Source organism: Hylobates moloch, unplaced genomic scaffold (genome assembly GCF_009828535.3).
Source record: "Hylobates moloch isolate HMO894 unplaced genomic scaffold, HMol_V3 SCAFFOLD_5, whole genome shotgun sequence".
Taxonomy (NCBI): Eukaryota; Metazoa; Chordata; class Mammalia; order Primates; family Hylobatidae; genus Hylobates; species Hylobates moloch.
In genome coordinates this window covers 140,570,525-140,588,599 of record NW_026652280.1, presented here as the reverse complement: position 1 = coordinate 140,588,599, position 18,075 = coordinate 140,570,525, and the positions used below count along the sequence as shown (strand labels likewise).

Sequence of the window (18,075 nt, the reverse complement as noted above, 5' to 3'; positions counted from 1 at the left end):
GTTTTAAATTTTTTTCTTTTCAGTTTTATAGAACATCTCATCAATTTGAAAGCTTTGATTAATAAAAACTAAAATAAAACAAAACAAAAACTAAAAACAATAATCAGTAACCACTGGTGGCTTATTTGTCCTATTTATATTCTCTACAATTTGCAATTACAAGCACTCATTGCTAATTGGAGTTCTTCAGACCCCGCTTTTTGCAACTATTTAAGCGGTTCCTCATCACTCTCTTGGGATACCTGCCCCTGAGCTGGGAAAACACAGCTATTGGGAAATATTTTCAGCCTGGTCTGAAAAGCTCTGGTCATACACAAGCTTCTTCCAGGTGGTGCATGGAGGTGGTCTCTGGTTGTATTAACGCTTATAACGTGAAATTGCTGTATGTTTTTGTTCCTGGCATGAGTTAATAAATACATTATCCAGTCTTCACAGGAATTCTGATGATTCTTTTTTTCTTTTTAAAGTAAGACTAGGAAGTACGGGTGGTCTATGAGGTATTTTGCTCAAACTAATATATGATCTGCAAAAGATTGAATTCTGCATGTACCCTTATGAGTTTCTATCTTAAAAGTCATTTCATTATTTACTTGAAGTACTTTACATTTAGAGCTCTTAAGCCCTACAGTAAGCAAAGAACCACAGTTTCTGGGTAGGCAGAATGACTTTACACTTACTCTGTGTCCAACAGGACCTTTAGGACCTGATATCCCAACAATGCCAGCATCCCCTCCAGGACCCTAGACACACAATAAGAAACAAAAAAGATAAAATTTGTAGCTCTATATGAACATTTTACAAAATTAGATCAATCTATCAAGAATTGCTCTTTTAAAAATGGAATATAATACTGTTGTGCATGCTGAAGTATTCAGAAAGAAGTGTACTGAGGCCTAAAATTTACTTAGAAATACACCAATGAAGGGAGAGAGGGATACATAGATGGATAAGCATGATAACGCCAGCAGGGTAAAATGTTAATGGTAAAATTTAGGTAATGGGTATAGGCATTTACTGTAAAATTTTCTCAACATTGCTGTATGTTTGAAAATTTTCATAATAAACTGCTTGGGAAAAGGGATGAAAGAAAACAAAATCATATCATATACTAAAATTTCTGGGAAAATGTATAGTTACATAATTTTAAAAACAGATGTATTTGACACTCAAATATATAAATATGTACCAACTGAAATTTTACAGATTTAACAAAGCTCAAGTTAGAGACTATATTGATATTTCAACAGCTTTTTTATTTCTAGATAGCTAGAAGACTAGAAGAAAGTATGTAAACATACTTTAGGGCCTGGGAATCCTTGGAAACCTGTCAAACCTTGAACACCATATTCTCCCTGCAAAGTGAATTGACATGATAATAATTATTGTACAATGGTAGCCTGTTCTGTAGAGTAAGTGCTTGGTGAATTTCTGAGGCGGTACATACAGGCTGCCCTTTCAGGCCAGGCTCTCCACATGGTCCTTGATCACCTTGTGCTCCTCGGTGACCTCTTTTACCTTGAATTCCAGGTTGACCAGGTAGCCCTTGTTCACCCTATGTGTAGAACAAAGAAAAGTGATCTTTACTTCAGAGCATATAAACATATTGGCTTTTGAATGAAACCCAAATACAGGCCCATCCTTAGGCATAATACAAGGCACTGGGGAAATCAATTTTGCATGTTCATCTTGTTCACCAATATTTTCCACACAAGTAGTATTTAATTATAATGTACCAGAAGAGTAGCAGTGGGAAAAGGAAATTCCAGAGACTGTGGTGATGTGTGGAAAGAAGAGGGAAGGGGGAACCTATAAAACTAGGAGGATAGTAAGGCTTGAGAGGGTATAGTGAGGGTGTGGTATGTGTGGGTGTGTTTATATGTGATGGAACTTATATTTTGTTTATTTATTTATTTTTTATTAGAGATGGGGTCTTGCTCTGTTGCCCAGGCTGTACTGAAGTGGTGTGATCACGGCTTACTGTAGCCTTAAACTCCTGGGCTCAAGCGATCCTCCCAACTCAGTCTCCTGAGCAGCTGGGACTACAGGCACACATCATTGCACCTGGCTAATTCTTTATTTTTTGTAGAGACAGGATCTCACTATGTTGCCCAGGCTGGTCTTGAACTACTAGCCTCAAGTAATCCTCCTGCATTAGCCTCCCAAAGTGGTAGAATTACAAGTGTGAGCCACTGTGCCTGGCCAGAACTTGTATTTTGAACTGATATCATTTTTCTGTGTTTTCCCTACCATCCGGAGATGATGCAGCTATCTAATACCAGAAAAAGAGTAGTCTCCTGAAGTGTAAACCCTGGTTTTAGCCATGATTATCTTTTTAATTCCATCAATAAAAAATTTCCATTATCTGTCTCCCTAGGTTCCTTTGATATGAACTGTCTTTATCCCCTAAAAGTCACTTTAAGTACATACTTAATCAACATTATTGAATTTTTAAAAGTCAAGTCTTCTTTCATTGATTTTTATTTTTGAAATGAGAGTTGAAATATCTTTCACACCATTTCTAAAAGTAAATTTAGGAATCAGGTGGATTTTAGAGATAGGTAAATAAAAAATGATGCTTGGTAGACTTTGGCCAAACGTTCTTTAAGATTAACAAATTATCTCTCACTGTCTTGAGACAAAGCTATACAACTTTGGGGCTTGACAAATATGGATCCTTCTTATGGCAAATTCAAGCCTAAAAGGTAGGGATCTTTACTTCTTTTCCTGGCTTAGGCATTCGCTTAGCTGCTTTGGATTTTAGTACAAAGGAATATTCATGGTACAAACATTAACAGAAGACTAATATTGTAAACAGTAAGCAAGTGGGTCATGATTTTCAGTTTACCCACATGGGTCAGAAATCTGAAAATTCTTTAGAAGTGGAACCGTGAAAATCAGGTTAAGAGGTAATAATGGTAAAGGTGCCAATGTCTTAGTCTTAGGCTTTTATGGAAGAGCTTTAGATGTTGGACTAATTTCTAAGTTGTCTGGGTCAATCCTGAATGAGATATTTCTAAAAGAGGCTTTGTCTGGGCCGGGTGCGGTGGCTCATGCTTGTAATCCCAGCACTTTGGGAGACCGAGGCGGGCGGATCACGAGGTCAGGAGATCGAGACCACGGTGAAACCCCGTCTCTACTAAAAATACAAAAAATTAGCCCGGCGTGGTGGCGGGCGCCTGTAGCCCCAGCTACTCGGAGAGGCTGAGGCAGGAGAATGGCGTGAACCCGGGAGGCGGAGCTTGCAGTGAGCCGAGATTGCGCCACTGCACTCCAGCCTGGGTGACAGAGCGAGACTCCGTCTAAAAAAAAAAAAAAAAAAAGGCTTTGTCTGGAAAGTCTATTGACATGTGACAGACTCCACACAATAAATGCAATGTAAGACTTAGTTACTGTCACATTAACTCTAAAAAACCATCTGTACGGTTATCAGATTAATTAATTGGTTGGTTAGGTTCAGAGTCAGAGGAATAGGAATTGTATTTGAGAAAGTATTTATCTGGAAGTAAATAAGAATTCTCTGTTTTGGAGGAGAAGACAGATGACAGAGAAGGAAAAAGAACCAAAATGAGTCAAAGATGTAGCATTTTTTAAAGCATCACTAGTCCTGGGTCAAAGAGTTGTTATGCCAAGTTACAGGCACTGTGGCTATCATGGGAGATGGATATGTCAAAGCCACATACTTTCTCTTTTCCTAATGTGCTTTTACTGTTAGCCAAATTCTATTAAAAACTATTAATCTTACCATCCTGTGATCTCGCCAATGAACTCAGGGCCTGAAAGGATGGCCAATACTGCTCACCCGTCGGAACAAAATATTAAAGTACCTTTGGGCCTTGAATTCCTGGGCTTCCTGGCAAGCCTGATGAACCCTTTACTCCTGGAGGACCTGGAGCCCCAGCAAGACCTGTTCTTCCTGAGCTGCCTCTGATGCCCTAAATAACACAGATAAGAAATGAAAACTGGGAAAGTTTCTAAAAAGTCAGTTTAGAGGCTCAATAAAATGTAGGAAGAGTTGTGGCCTGAAAGGCTTCTGTTAACATACTGCCCAGGAGTTATCCTGGGCTTCTTTCCCAAAAGAGAAAATGTTTAAATACTTTTTTAGGAACACTCACCACTCACTTGAAATTTCTATAATTTATGCAATGATCTTGGGTTTTTAAAATGAAAACACTGAAGCAATACAAAGTCCACCCGTACCTTCTTACTTATATAGCCTAGGTGTGAAGTACGTTTGTTGTGTTCTAACTTTTGTATTATACTCTGGTGTACATGACAACTCTAATAACTGATGAAAGTCTCCTTAAGAAGAAAATTCTATTCCTCAACCATACATGATTCCAGAAAATTTGCTAAAAATTGTTTAACTGGAAATAAAGTTAAGCAAGCAAGCAGTATATCCTTAAAACCAAATCCTAAATCAGGTTGGCAAACTATACTTTGCAAACTAAATTCAGTCCATCACCTGTTTTTGTAGATCTCATGAACTAAGAACAGTTTTTACATTTTTAAACATTGAAAAGAATAATACTTAAAGACATGGAAAAATTCTATGAAATTAAATTTTCAGTATATATATAAAGTTTTACTGGACAGTCATGCTCATTCATTTACATATTGTTTAGGGCTGCATTTGCACAACAATAGCAGAGCTGAGTAGTTATGGCAGAGTTTTCTTTTTAATTTCATTTTAAGTTTCGGGGTACATGCGCAGGATGTGCAGGTTTGTTACGTAGGTAAACGTGTGCCATGGTGATTTGCTCCAGCTATCAACCCATCACCTAGGTATTAAGCCCAGCATGCATTAGCTATTTTTCCTAATGCTCTCCCTCTCCCTCTCTCCCACCTCCACCAACAGACCCCAGTGGATGTTGTTCCCCTCCCTGTGTCCATGTGTTCACATTGTTCAGCTCCCACTTATAAGATCATGAGATGTTTGATTTTCTGTTTCTGCATTAGTTTGCTGAAGATAATGGATTCCAGCTCCATCTATATCCCTGCAAAGGACATGATCTCATTCCTTTTTATGGCTGCATAGTATTCCATGCCGTATATGTACTACATTTTCTTTATCCAGTCTATCATTGATGGGCATTTGGGTTGATTCTATGTCTTTGCTATTGTGAATAGTGCTGCAATGAACACACACATGCATGTATCTTTATGATAGAAGGATATATATTGCTTTGGGTATATACCCAGTAATGGGATTGCTGGGTAAAACGGTATTTCTGGTATTCCTGGACTTTGGTTCCTCAAGGTCTTCGAGGAATCACCACACTGTCTTCCACAATGGTTGGACTAATTTACATTCCCACCAACAGTGTAAAAGTGTTCTCATTTCTCTGCAGCCTTGCAAGTATCTGTTGTTTCTTGACTTTTTAATAATCGCCATTCTGACCGGTGTGAGATGGTATCTCATTGTGGTTTTGATTTGCATTTCTCTAATAATCAATGATGTTGAGCTTTTTTTTGATATGTTTGTTGGCTGCATGAATGTCTTCTTTTGAGAAGTGTCTGTTCATGTCCTTTGCCCACTTTTTATTTTTTTAATTTTAGTTTTATTTTATTATGTTTTTTGGAGACAGAGTCACGCTCAGTCACCCAGGCTGGAGGGCAGTGGCACGATCTCGGCTCACCGCAAGCTCTGCCTTCCGGGTTCATGCCATTTTCCTGCCTCAGCCTCCTGAGTAGCTGGGACTACAGGCACCTGCCACTATGTCCAGCTAATTTTTTTGTATTTTTAATACAGATGCGGTTTCACCATGTTAGCCAGGATGGTCTTGATCTCCTGACCTCGTGATCCACCCGTCTCGGCCTCCCAAAGTGCTGGGATTATAGGCGTGAGCCACCGTGCCCGGCCCTTTGCCGACTTTTTAATGAGGTTTTTTTTTCTTGTAAACTTGCTTAAGCTCCTTGTAGATTCTGGATATTAGACATTTGTCAGATGGATAGATTGCAAAAATTTTCTCCCACTCTGTGGTTGTCTGTTTGCTCTGATGATAGTTTCTTTCACTGTGCAGAAGCTCTTTAGTTTAAGTAGATCCCATTTGTCAAATTTTGCTTTTGTTGCAATTGCTTTTGATGTTTCGTCACGAAGTCACTGCCCAGCCTATGTCCTGAATGGTATTGCTTAGATTTTCTTCTAGGGTTTTTAGTTTTAGGTTTTACATTTAAGTCTTTAATCCATCATGAGTTAATCTTTGCATAAGATGTAAGGAAGGGGTCCAGTTTCAATTTTCTGCATATGGCTAGCCAGTTCCCCCAGCACCATTTATTAAAGAGGGGATACTTTCCACATTGCTTGTTTTTGTCAGGTTTTTCAAAGATCAGATGGTTGTACGTGTGTGGTCTTATTTCTGAGTTCTCTATTCTGGTCCGTTGGTCTATGTGTCTGTTTTTATATCAGTACCATGCTGCTTTGGTTACTGTAGCTTTGTAGTATAGTTTGAAGTCAGGCAGAGTGATGCTTCCAGCTTTGTTCTTTTTGCTTCAGATAGTCTTGGCTATATGGGCTCTTTTTTTGCTTCATATGAATTTTAAAAAATAGTTGTCTCTAATTCTGTGAAGAATGTCAATGGTAGTTTTATGGGAATAGTATTGAATCTATAAATTACTTTGGGCAGTATGGTCATTTTCACAATTTAATTCTTCCTATCCACAAGCATGGAATGTTTTTCCATTTGTGTCCTCTCTGATTTCCTTGAGCAGTGTTTTGTAGTACTCCTTGAAGAGGTCCTTTATTTCCCTTGTTAGCTATATTCCTAGGTATTTTATTCTCTTTGTAGCAATTGTGAATGGGAGTTCAGTCATGATTTGGTTCTCTGCTTGTCTGCTCTTGGTGTATGGGAATGCTTGTGGTTTCTGAACATTGATTTTATATCCTGAGACTTTGCTGAAGTTGCTTCTCAGCTTAAGAAGCTTTTGGGCTGAAAAGATGGGGTTTTCTAGATACAGGATCATGTCATCTGCAAACAGAGACAATTCGACTTCCTCTCTTCCTATTTGAATACCCTTTCTCTTGCCTGTTTGCCCTGGACAGAACTTCCAATACTATGTTGAATAGGAGTGATGAAAGGGGGTATCCTTGCCTTGTGCTGGTTTTCAAGGGGAATGCTTCCAGCTTTTGCCCATTCAGTATGATATTGGCTGTGGGTTTGTCATAAAAGGCTCTTACTATTTTGAGGTATGTTTTGTCAATACGTAGTATATTGAGAGTTTTTAACATGAAGGGATGTTGAATTTTATTGAAGGCCTTTTCTGCATTTACTGAGATAATCATGTGGTTTTTGTCTTTAGTTCTGTTTACGTGATGAATTACATTTATTGATTTGTGTATGTTGAACCAGCCTTGCATCCTGGGGGTGAGGCCAACTTGATCATAGTGGATAAGCTTTTTGATGTACTGCTGGATTTGGTTGGCCAGTATATTATTGAGGATTTTGCATTGATGTTCATCAGGAATATTGGCCTTAAGTTTTCTTTTTTTGTTATATCTCTGGCAGGTTTTGGTATCAGGATGATGCTGGCCTCATAAAATGAGTTAGGGAGGAGTCTCTTCTTTTCAATTGTTTGAAATGGTTTCAGAAGAAATGGAACCAGCCCCTCTTGGTATACCTCTGGTAGATTTCAGCTATGAATCCATCTAGTTCTGGGTTTATTTTTGGTTGGTAGGCTATTTATTACTGCCTCAATTTCAGAACTCATTACTGGTCTATTCAGGGATTCAACTCTTACTGGTTCAGTCTTGGGAGGGTGTATATGCCAATGAATGTATCCATTTCTTCTTGATTGTCCAGTTTATTTGCATAGAGGTGTTTATAGTATTCTCTGATGGTTGGTTGTATTTTTGTGGGGTTAGTGGTGATATCTCCTTTATCATTTTTTATTGTGTCCATTTGGTTCTTCTATCTTTTCTTCTTTATTAGACTAGCTAATGATCTATTTCATTATTTTTTTTTCATTGGATTCGTTGATTTTTTGAAGGGCTTTTGTGTCTTGGTAGAGATCTTATATGGCACTTCCATTGCTTTGCACCGTTGCTTGATGTACTACAAATTGCAGTGATGCAGTTATAATACAGCGTTTCAAGTGGAACATATATTACTGTGACACTTTATTTTACTTATTACCAGTGCACATGCTATCATATCAAAACAAGAAAAGAAAAGTGGACTTCGAATATTGTATTTTTAAGGCACCATGGAAAATGAATTTTCTTATTAAATTAGATGGCAAAGCCTTGTATTTACTATGTAATATTACTATAGCTATGCTTAAAAATTATACAGTATACATCAACATTATCAGACTAGGCACACAATATAATATTTCTACCTCACAGGAATACAACAGTCAGAAAAATTAGAAAATGTAACATGGAGTATTTTATCACAGCAGAATTTCTTCACAACAAAATGAAAATGAGGCTGCAACTGAACTAAGTTTCTGAGTGTTCACTTCATTTGTTAGCCCAATAAGGAAAATCCTTTATTGATGACTTAATTAAATCATATAGCAAAAATACACTTATTTTAGATTGCTAGCTTTTTAGCAAGAATAGCCGCTTGAAATGTTGAGGATACTGGTGCAGCATCAACAATCAATTAAAAAACAAGGTTCTTTTTTTCTTCTCTCCCTACCAGCACGGCCTGTTGGTTCTTGATGAGTCAACAGAAATTAGCAATACTGCTCAGTTGTTCATTCAAGGAGTCAATGCTATGGGAAGGAGTCAATGCTGAGATGGAAGAATTGTATAAATAGTCTGTGGGTAACTGCAAGTGAGAATATTTTCAAAGAAGTTAAAAAAACACTAAATCAGTACAATCTTCTGTGGATTCTGCTAAGATGCAATAAAACTGACAGCTATGGATCAAAAAAAGAATTATCGGATAAATTTGGAAAGCATATGGTGGGTAGATTTTCTGAACTCAAACAGTTTCAATAGCATATCTTAGGCCTAGATGCAATAAATTTCCATATTTCAAAATCCATTTGACTTTGCACTTGAGGAGTTCCCACCTAGCTTACAATTGGAAATGATTAATCTACAAGGAAATGACAAGCTAAATGGCAAAATCAAGAGAACCTAATAGAATTCTGGATATTGTTTTCAAGCAATCAGTATATTCAATTAAAATCATATGCTCATGAATTGTAGCATTTGGCAGTACCTATCTGTGTGAAAAAAATTTTCAAAGATGAAATATGTGAAATATGCAAAGTCTCATTACAGGCCAACATTAACAGCATTAACAAGTGCAGAAAATTCTGACAATAGGGAACTGTAATAAGATCACTTTACAGGAAAGGCAAGCTTTAAAAACAAAATTCTGATGTATAGCACCCTCCCCAATAAAATAGAAACAGCTGAAAACCTAAAGAAACCCACAGAGGAAGCAGATTTTAATAAGCTAAGTGTTATCCTATGCAAAGCATGCCATTTTTCTAATTACTAGTCTTGCATTACAAAATTTTTAACTTAATTATATTTTTAATTTCATGAATAAACATTTTGTGAACAGTTTCTCTCTTCTGACATCAGTTTGCAAGTAATACCCTTGAGTTTGCTTCCTGAAAATACTAAAATTTATTCATATTTATATGAATATTTACAGAAATATGTTTTCATATTTACAGAAAAAGTTTGTTGACTTCTCTTCTAGGAATAACTTACTTTCTGAGTTGATTCCTAGGATATTAAATTGGGTTATTCAATACTTCTTTCTCCATGTATTCAACAAATATTTATTGAATATCATCTATGCATAAGGAAGCTACCATGGGAATCCCTTTAAAAATATAGGTATAAATAATATATGATTCTTGTTTTTAAGAAGCTTAAAATTAAATGAAAAAGATGAGACCAGGTGTGGTGGCTCATCCCTGTAACCCCAGCACTTTGGTAGAGGCTAAGGTGGGAGGATTACTTGAGCCCAGGAGTTTGAGACCAGTCTGGGTGACACAGTGACACCCTATCTCTAAAAAAAAAAAAAGAAAAGAAAAAAGTTACCAGGGCATGGTATTATGAGCATCTGTAGTCTCAGCTGCTGGGGAAGCTGAGGTGAGAGAATCGCTTGAGCCCAGGAGTTCGAGGATGCAGTGAGCCATGATCATGCCACTGCACTCTAGCCTGGGCAACAGAGTGAGACCCTGTCTCAAAAATAAACAAATAAATAAATAAGAAAAACAAAAAATGAAATGTGATGGAATGTACTATATAAATAATTATAATGCCAGTAAAAGTTTTAAAAAAATTCCAAAGAAGAGAGATGCAATGTAAATACCTGAGACGTTCTGAGGAGGGGAAGTTACCTTTAGTGGTAATCAGAAAAGAAATTAGTGAGAAGAAACTGGATCATGATCATAATATAAAGTTATTGCCTTAAAGTTATAAATGTAGTGGGAGAGATGTTTCGGCTCAAGACAGACTAAAGCCATTTCTGTGGAAGGTCTGGTTGAGAGAATGGTATTTAAAAAGTAAAGTCAATTTTTAGATGCAGAAAAGGCTTTTGACAAAATTCAACAACCCTTCATGCTAAAAACTCTCAATAAATTAGGTATTGATGGGACGTATCTCAAAATAATAAGAGCTATATACGACAAACCCACAGCCAATATCATACTGAATGGGCAAAAACTGGAAGCATTCCCTCTGAAAACTGGCACAAGACAGGGATGCCCTCTCTCACCGCTCCTATTCAACATAGTGCTGGAAGTTCTGGCCAGAGCAATCAGGCAGGAGAAGGAAATAAAGGGTATTCAATTAGGAAAAGAGGAAGTCAAACTGTCCCTGTTTGCAGATGACATGATTGTATATCTAGAAAATCCCATTGTCTCAGCCCAAAATCTCCTTAAGCTGATTAGCAACTTCAGCAAAGTCTCAGGATACAAGATCAATGTACAAAAATCACAAGCATTCTTGTACACCAATCACAGACAAACAGAGAGCCAAATCATGAGTGAACTCCCATTCACAATTGCTTCAAAGAGAATAAAATACCTAGGAATCCAACTTACAAGGGATGTGAAGGACCTCTTCAAGGAGAACTACAAACCACTGCTCAATGAAATCAAAGAGGATACAAACAAATGGAAGAACATTCCATGCTCATGGGTTGGAAGAATCAATATCGTGAAAATGGCCATACTGCCCAAGGTAATTTATAGATTCAATGCCATCCCCATCAAGCTACCAATGACTTTCTTCACAGAATTGGAAAAAACTACTTTAAAGTTCATATGGAACCAAAAAAGAGGCCGCATTGCCAAGTCAATCCTAAGCCAAAAGAACAAAGCTGGAGGCATCACGCTACCTGACTTCAAACTATACTACAAGGCTACAGTAACCAAAACAGCATGGTACTGGTACCACAACAGAGATATAGATCAATGGAACAGAACAGAGCCCTCAGAAATGATGCCGCATATCTACAACTATTTGATCTTTGACAAACCTGACAAAAACAAGAAATGGGGAAAGGATTCCCTATTTAATAAATGGTGCTGGGAAAACTGGCTAGCCATATGTAGAAAGCTGAAACTGGATCCCTTCCTTACACCCTATACAAAAATTAATTCAAGATGGATTAAAGACTTAAATGTTAGACCTAAAACCATTAAAATCCTACAAGAAAACCTAGGCAATACCATTCAGGACATAGGCGTGGGCAAGGACTTCATGTCTAAAACACCAAAAGCAATGGCAACAAAAGCCAAAATCGACAAATGGGATCTCATTAAACTAAAGAGCTTCTGCACAGCAAAAGAAACTACCATCAGAGTGAACAGGCAACCTACAGAATGGGAGAAAATTTTTGCAACCTACTCATCTGACAAAGGGCTAATATCCAGAATCTACAATGAACTCAAACAAATTTACAAGAAAAAAACAAACAACCCCATCAAAAAGTGGGCAAAGGACATGAACAGACACTTCTCAAAAGAAGACATTTATGCAGCCAGAAAACACATGAAGAAATGCTCATCATCACTGGCCATCAGAGAAATGCAAATCAAAACCACAGTGAGATACCATCTCACACCAGTTAGAATGGTGATCATTAAAAAATCAGGAAACAACAGGTGCTGGAGAGGATGTGGAGAAATAGGAACACTTTTACACTGTTGGTGGGACTGTAAACTAGTTCAACCATTGTGGAAGTCAGTGTGGCGATTCCTCAGGGATCTAGAACTAGAAATACCATTTGACCCAGCCATCCCATTACTGGGTATATACCCAAAGGAGTATAAATCATGCTGCTATAAAGACACATGCACACGTACGTTTATTGCGGCACTATTCACAATAGCAAAGACTTGGAACCAACCCAAATGTCCAACAACAATAGACTGGATTAAGAAAATGTGGCACATATACACCATGGAATACTATGCAGCCATAAAAAATGATGAGTTCGTGTCCTTTGTAGGGACATGGATGAAACTGGAAAACATCATTCTCAGTAAACTATCGCAAGGACAAAAAACCAAACACCACATGTTCTCACTCATAGGTGGGAATTGAACAATGAGAACTCATGGACACAGGAAGGGGAACATCACATTCCAGGTACTGTTGTGGGGTGGGGGGTGGGGGGGGCGGGGACAGCATTAGGAGATATACCTAATGCTAAATGACGAGCTAATGGGTGCAGGAAATCAACATGGCACATGGATACATATGTAACAAACCTGCACATTGTGCACATGTACCCTAAAACCTAAAGTATAATAAAAAAAAAAAAATTTGAATTTAGTACCAAAGCATTTTTCCTTTTTTTTCAAATAACATTTTCTTCAAATTATGTCATCACATATTTTATTATTTTCTTGCTTATGGTAAAAGATAATTAAGTATATTTTTAAAAATTATCCTTTCTAAGTAGATTTTCTTCACGTTCCAAAACTCACTAAAATAATGTATTTTGTATCTAAGGTTCATGTCCAACGTTGGGTGCTTACAGAGAGGTACATATAGGATATAGGTTCATGTTCCTCAGCTTGACCTTTAAGTCTTTTTTGTCCCAACTATCTCTCACCATTTATCTGAGTTAGTGGGGCTCAATATTTTAAGGAACAAATTACAAGGGCAAAATCCTCATAGAAGGAGAAAGGGAGGAAGAGGGAGGAAGAGAGAGGAAAAGAGAAAGGGAGAAAGAGAGAGAAGGAAAGAGAGAGAGAGAAGGGGAGGGAAGGAAAGAGAGGGGAGAGAGAGAGCGAGAGAGAGAGATCCATGCTGTGGACTTAGGATGCCTCATCCTAAGTGTATTATCGTATCCTGTTTCTTTCCCCTGGCTTCTATGTGTTTTATATTTGTTTTAATTTTCCGTGAGCCTTTCTGTTCCATATCTATGGGATAGATTATCTGGTAGTGTACGTTCCACATGAATGATGAGAACTCTGGAGTCATGAGATGATGCCATTTTAGAGATCATCAATACAAATGATAGTCATCTGAGACTTTGGGATTTAAATTTTCAAAAATGTTCAGAGAAGACATAGGTGTTATACCAATGACCAGGTCTCTAATGGGGATATGACTTGACAGGAAAGGCAAATTTTAAAAACAAAATTCTGATGAATAGCACCCTCCCTAATAAAAACAAAAATAGTTTAAAGACCTAAAGAAACCTGAAGAGAGAGATTTTAAAAAGTCATAGATACAAGATGAAAGAAAGGGCATGTAAGCAGCGAAAAAAATAAAGTAATAAACAAAGTAACTTCAGAGTTAAACCAACTGAAAAGTTAAGTTATAGATGTAAATCACTGTGAGAATTGTTTTAAAAGCATTAGGTTGTCTTGCAAGTTTGTGAGCCGCTTATCCTCAGATATTTTATAGAGGTAATGGACATTTTAGGGAGATGCATCATTAGAACTGATTAGATGATTTTAAGATACCTCAAAATTGCATAATTCTAAAATAGAACCATTTTGCCTCATTTTACTTATAATTCTAGGCAATTTTAAAATTCTTCATTTTCTAATATAAAAAATGTATCTTTCGGGTGATACATGACAATGGACATTCAGAAACTACTGACCACTCTTGAAGTCAAGACGTACTTTTGACTGAGAATAATAAGGAGCACAAAACTTGTCATTAGGGTTAACTGTAAACTAGCAACTTCATTTTATTTGCAGTGCTATCAGATATTTAACCCAGTAGAATGAATATAGTCCAAGTCATTTACTATGCTTGTTGGTTTCTTAGAGAGAAATTTGAGGACGATAGCAGAGTGTTCTGTTCAAAGTTCCAAACAATGTTTCATACAAGTAAAGAACAAACATTTCTTATTACACAGATGGCTGATTAATTTTGTTTGCAAGAGAAACAGATGCTAACCCTAGGCATTCTTTCCAGTGTCTTCTAAATGATTTGTCTAAAACCATTCAGCCTATGGTAAATCATTCTGGGTAAATTTTTAAAAGTAAATATAATTATAATTATTATTAACTTTGGTCAGAGACGCCAAAAATCAATGAACAGTTTACATGTATATTAAAAATTAATATAATTATAAGAGTACATGGTGTCACATGACCAGAGACTTCCTTTATTCTTAGGAGCCAGTCTCCCTACCGAAATAAGTTTTAAACCTAGCAGGAAAGTGTCAGTTTTGACAGGACTGAAACCCATGGCTTCCTAAGCCTTTGGACTCTAAAGAAACAAGTACTTGGATCAGTAATGACAACAACAACATCAACCACAACTGCGAGAGTTGCTTTTTATTGAGTGCATTCCATTTGTCAGAAATGAATAGCATTATGGTTCGTATTATTTTATTTGATCTGGTGTCAGTTAAGGAAAGAAGGCATTGCTTTTCACTTTGACTTCCCTCTGGGAAAAGGAAGAAATTGTTTTATTGCAAGTCTGCCTTCATTTTAGAACTGAATGGAAAGATCTGGGAAGGAAAATGGGGCTATATGCACACATTTAGAAAAAAGATAGAGAGACAAATTTTGGAATGATGATGACTTATGTGTATATAATAATGAAACATACCAAAGAAAGTGTCACTCTGTTATTCCCCCAGCTCCTTGGCTTAGCCGTCATATTCTCATTAGGATTGAAACAAATATATTAAAAAATAAGCAATAAAAAATAAAATTTGTTAAATCCAGGCAATGATAAAAATCTACATTTTAAAAATAGCTAAAAATGTTATATTTAAAGTTATGCTGAGTGAAATTACAAATATTTCGAATATCAATTTTATTGATTTCTCACAGTAGAATGACAAACTTAAAATGACACTGAACTTCATATTGGTTGATATTTTTCTTTAAAGTACTACCTTAACATTTTTCTAAAAAAAGTTTTTTCCTTTCTCTTCTGCCAGGCACCTTATGTGTACATAGCATTATGTTTATATAGTTATCAACTATGTGAGAAGATAGTAAGAAAAATTAATTTAAAATTAATTTACTTTCTGTAGTACAAATATAATATCCTAGATTATTAGGCAATGTAAGTACTATTTTTTTTCTTAAGCCAGCAAACCCAGAAGTTATATAAATAATACTTTACTTCCTTTACTCTGAGCAGCTCAAAACACTTCTGTTTAAGTAGGAATTTCTCGTTTTATTTGGTTTACTAAATATATCCCTCCTAGCAAAGGATTGGTGTTTAAAAATATGTGGGATGGTAATTATTAGGTGATTATACACAAGGCTACATTTTACATAAATAATGTAGCATTCATAACATTTTCCTGCTGTGCCAATCATAAGTAATGTAGCCAATTGCTAGAAATAAGATTTATGAATGAGCTGTATACTAAAGTTAGGAGGTAATTTTAGTTTTGAATCTCTAAACATATCAAAGCTTATGGAACTGAGAGCACAGGTGAGGCAGCTCTTAAGGTAGTGAAGACAGGTCTGTTTGACTCACATCTATTCCCAAGAGTATAAAATCTCTTGCTCAACCTTAATGAATACAGGCATTTCAACATTGTTTTACTTCACAGAAATTATTTACAACTGATGGTTTATCAATCCTAAAAAATAGACAGTGCAAATGTCACTATGATATTTGACAAAATAAAGGTATTTTATGAAATCTCCTTTACCCAGGTTTTGACATCCAATCACAGGACTAACAGGGACTGAAAGAAGATGTTTCATCTATACTTTGACTCTTAGATATGTCTGGGTTTACATCATTATAGAGAAATAAATGTCTATCCTTTTATTTAAAAAATAACAAATAATCTACTCATACTATCTTATTTGATTCTCCCACAACCCTGCGAACACACCAAACTCCATGAGGGCAGTTTTTTGCCCATTATTAACTGCTATATTCCCTAACTCCTGGCTCTTAGTAGGCACTAAACAAATATTTTTTAATGAATGCACGTCAGCTTAACCATTTATATTTGTTATAAATACATGTAGTGTACTATGCATTTTACATACAATATTTCATTTGATTCTTATAAAAATCATATGGATTAAGTATAATACTATTGTACTCATTTTATAAATGCTGCTTAAGATGTCAAATAGCTATCGCATCTAGATTTTAAACACAGGTCTCCAAGATCCTAACAACCATGCAAAGAACATTCAATTCCTGGCCAGGCACAGTGGCTCACACCTGTAATCCCAGCACTTTGGGAGGCCGAGGCGGGTAGAACACGAGGTCAGGAGATCGAGACCATCCTGGGTAACATGGTGAAACCCTGTCTCTACTAAAAATACACAAAAAAATTAGCCAGGCATGGTGGTGGGCGCCTGTAGTCCCAGCTACTCAGGAGGCTGACGCAGGAGAATGGCGTGAACCTGGGAGGCGGAGGTTGCAGTGAGCCGAGATCACAACCACTGCACTCCAGCCTGGGTGACAGAGCGAGACTCTGTTTCAAAAAAAAAAAAAAAAAAAAAAAAAAAGAACATTCAATTCCCAAATGTTTATTGATCTTCTCCTATGGGCCTGACATGGTGCTAGGTGATTCAACAGGACTCTTGGGAGAGAAAGAAAGGAAGACAATATCCATGCTCTGATGGGGGCAGTGTACTCAGCATCCAAAAGTTCAGAGCAGACAAGCTCAACTCTGACTAGAAAAGTGAGTGAAGGAGGTAATAGTTAAACAATTAAGTCCTAAAAGATCACATAAAGTTACAGGGAAAAATGGAAGAGCTTTCTAAGCAGTGGAAATAAAGTACACAAAGGCCAGAAAGTGAGGGAAATAATAGAATTTTGGGGGCTAAGTAAATAGGCATACTTGAAGAAACATAGCTCTGAAACTAAGATGCCTGGTTTGAATTCTGATTGGATTACTTGTTGTCTGTGTGAACCTGGGGAAGTTATTTAGTCTCTTTCAGTCTCAGCTTCCTTTTCTGTAAACTGGATATAACAGCTGTCTCTACTTCATGGAGGTTTTGTGAGGGTTAAATTACTTAATACACATCAGCACCTGGAACAGTGCCCGGGCTACAGTAAGCGTTTAATAACTGTTAGCTGTGATTATAACTGAAATGCACAGCACACAACAGAAGCAAGGTAGAATATATGTCTGGAAATGTCAACAGAGGCTAGACCATGAAGAAACACCATTCCATAAAGAGTATAAACCAGCCGAGCATGGTGGCTCATGCCTGTAATCCCAGCACTTTGGGAGGCCGAGGTGGGATAATTGCTTGAGCTCAAGAGTTCAAGGCTAGCCTAGGCAAGATGGTGAGACCTCATCTCTACAAACGTAAAAAACAATAAATTAGCGGAATGTGGTGGTGCGTGCCTGTAGTCCCAGTTACTTGGGAGTCTGAGGTAGGAGAATCACTTGAGCCCAGGTGTTCAAGGCTGCAGTGAGCTAAGATCACACCACTGTACACCAGCCTGGGTGACAGAGAGAGACCTTGCTCTATTAAAAAAAAAAAAAAAGTATGAACTTTATCTGATCGGGAGTCATGGAAAATTCAACTAAGAAAGTTAAATCCTTTAGCAGATATTTCATTTTGTTGCCAATACGCTGCCAAATACACTGAGCTTTGTTGCTCTGGAAGAGTTCCTAATGAGTAGAAAATGGGCCAAAACAAGCGGCAGGGTGGGGGGTCAGGGGGAGGGAAAAAGTAGCAATC

The 18,075-nt window shown here is 37.0% G+C and overlaps 1 protein-coding gene across 1 annotated transcript in view; it reads right to left on the bottom strand.

The window, feature by feature from the left end:
- Positions 1-18,075, bottom strand: part of COL24A1 (collagen type XXIV alpha 1 chain) — a 404,873-nt gene that overhangs the window by 46,931 nt on the left and 339,867 nt on the right. The window contains exons 47-50 of the mRNA XM_058439743.1: positions 3,825-3,932; positions 1,445-1,552; positions 1,299-1,352; positions 678-740 (exon numbers count right to left, since the gene is read on the bottom strand). Coding sequence (XP_058295726.1) covers positions 678-740; positions 1,299-1,352; positions 1,445-1,552; positions 3,825-3,932 — 333 coding nt within the window. The remainder of the gene's footprint in view (positions 1-677; positions 741-1,298; positions 1,353-1,444; positions 1,553-3,824; positions 3,933-18,075) is intronic.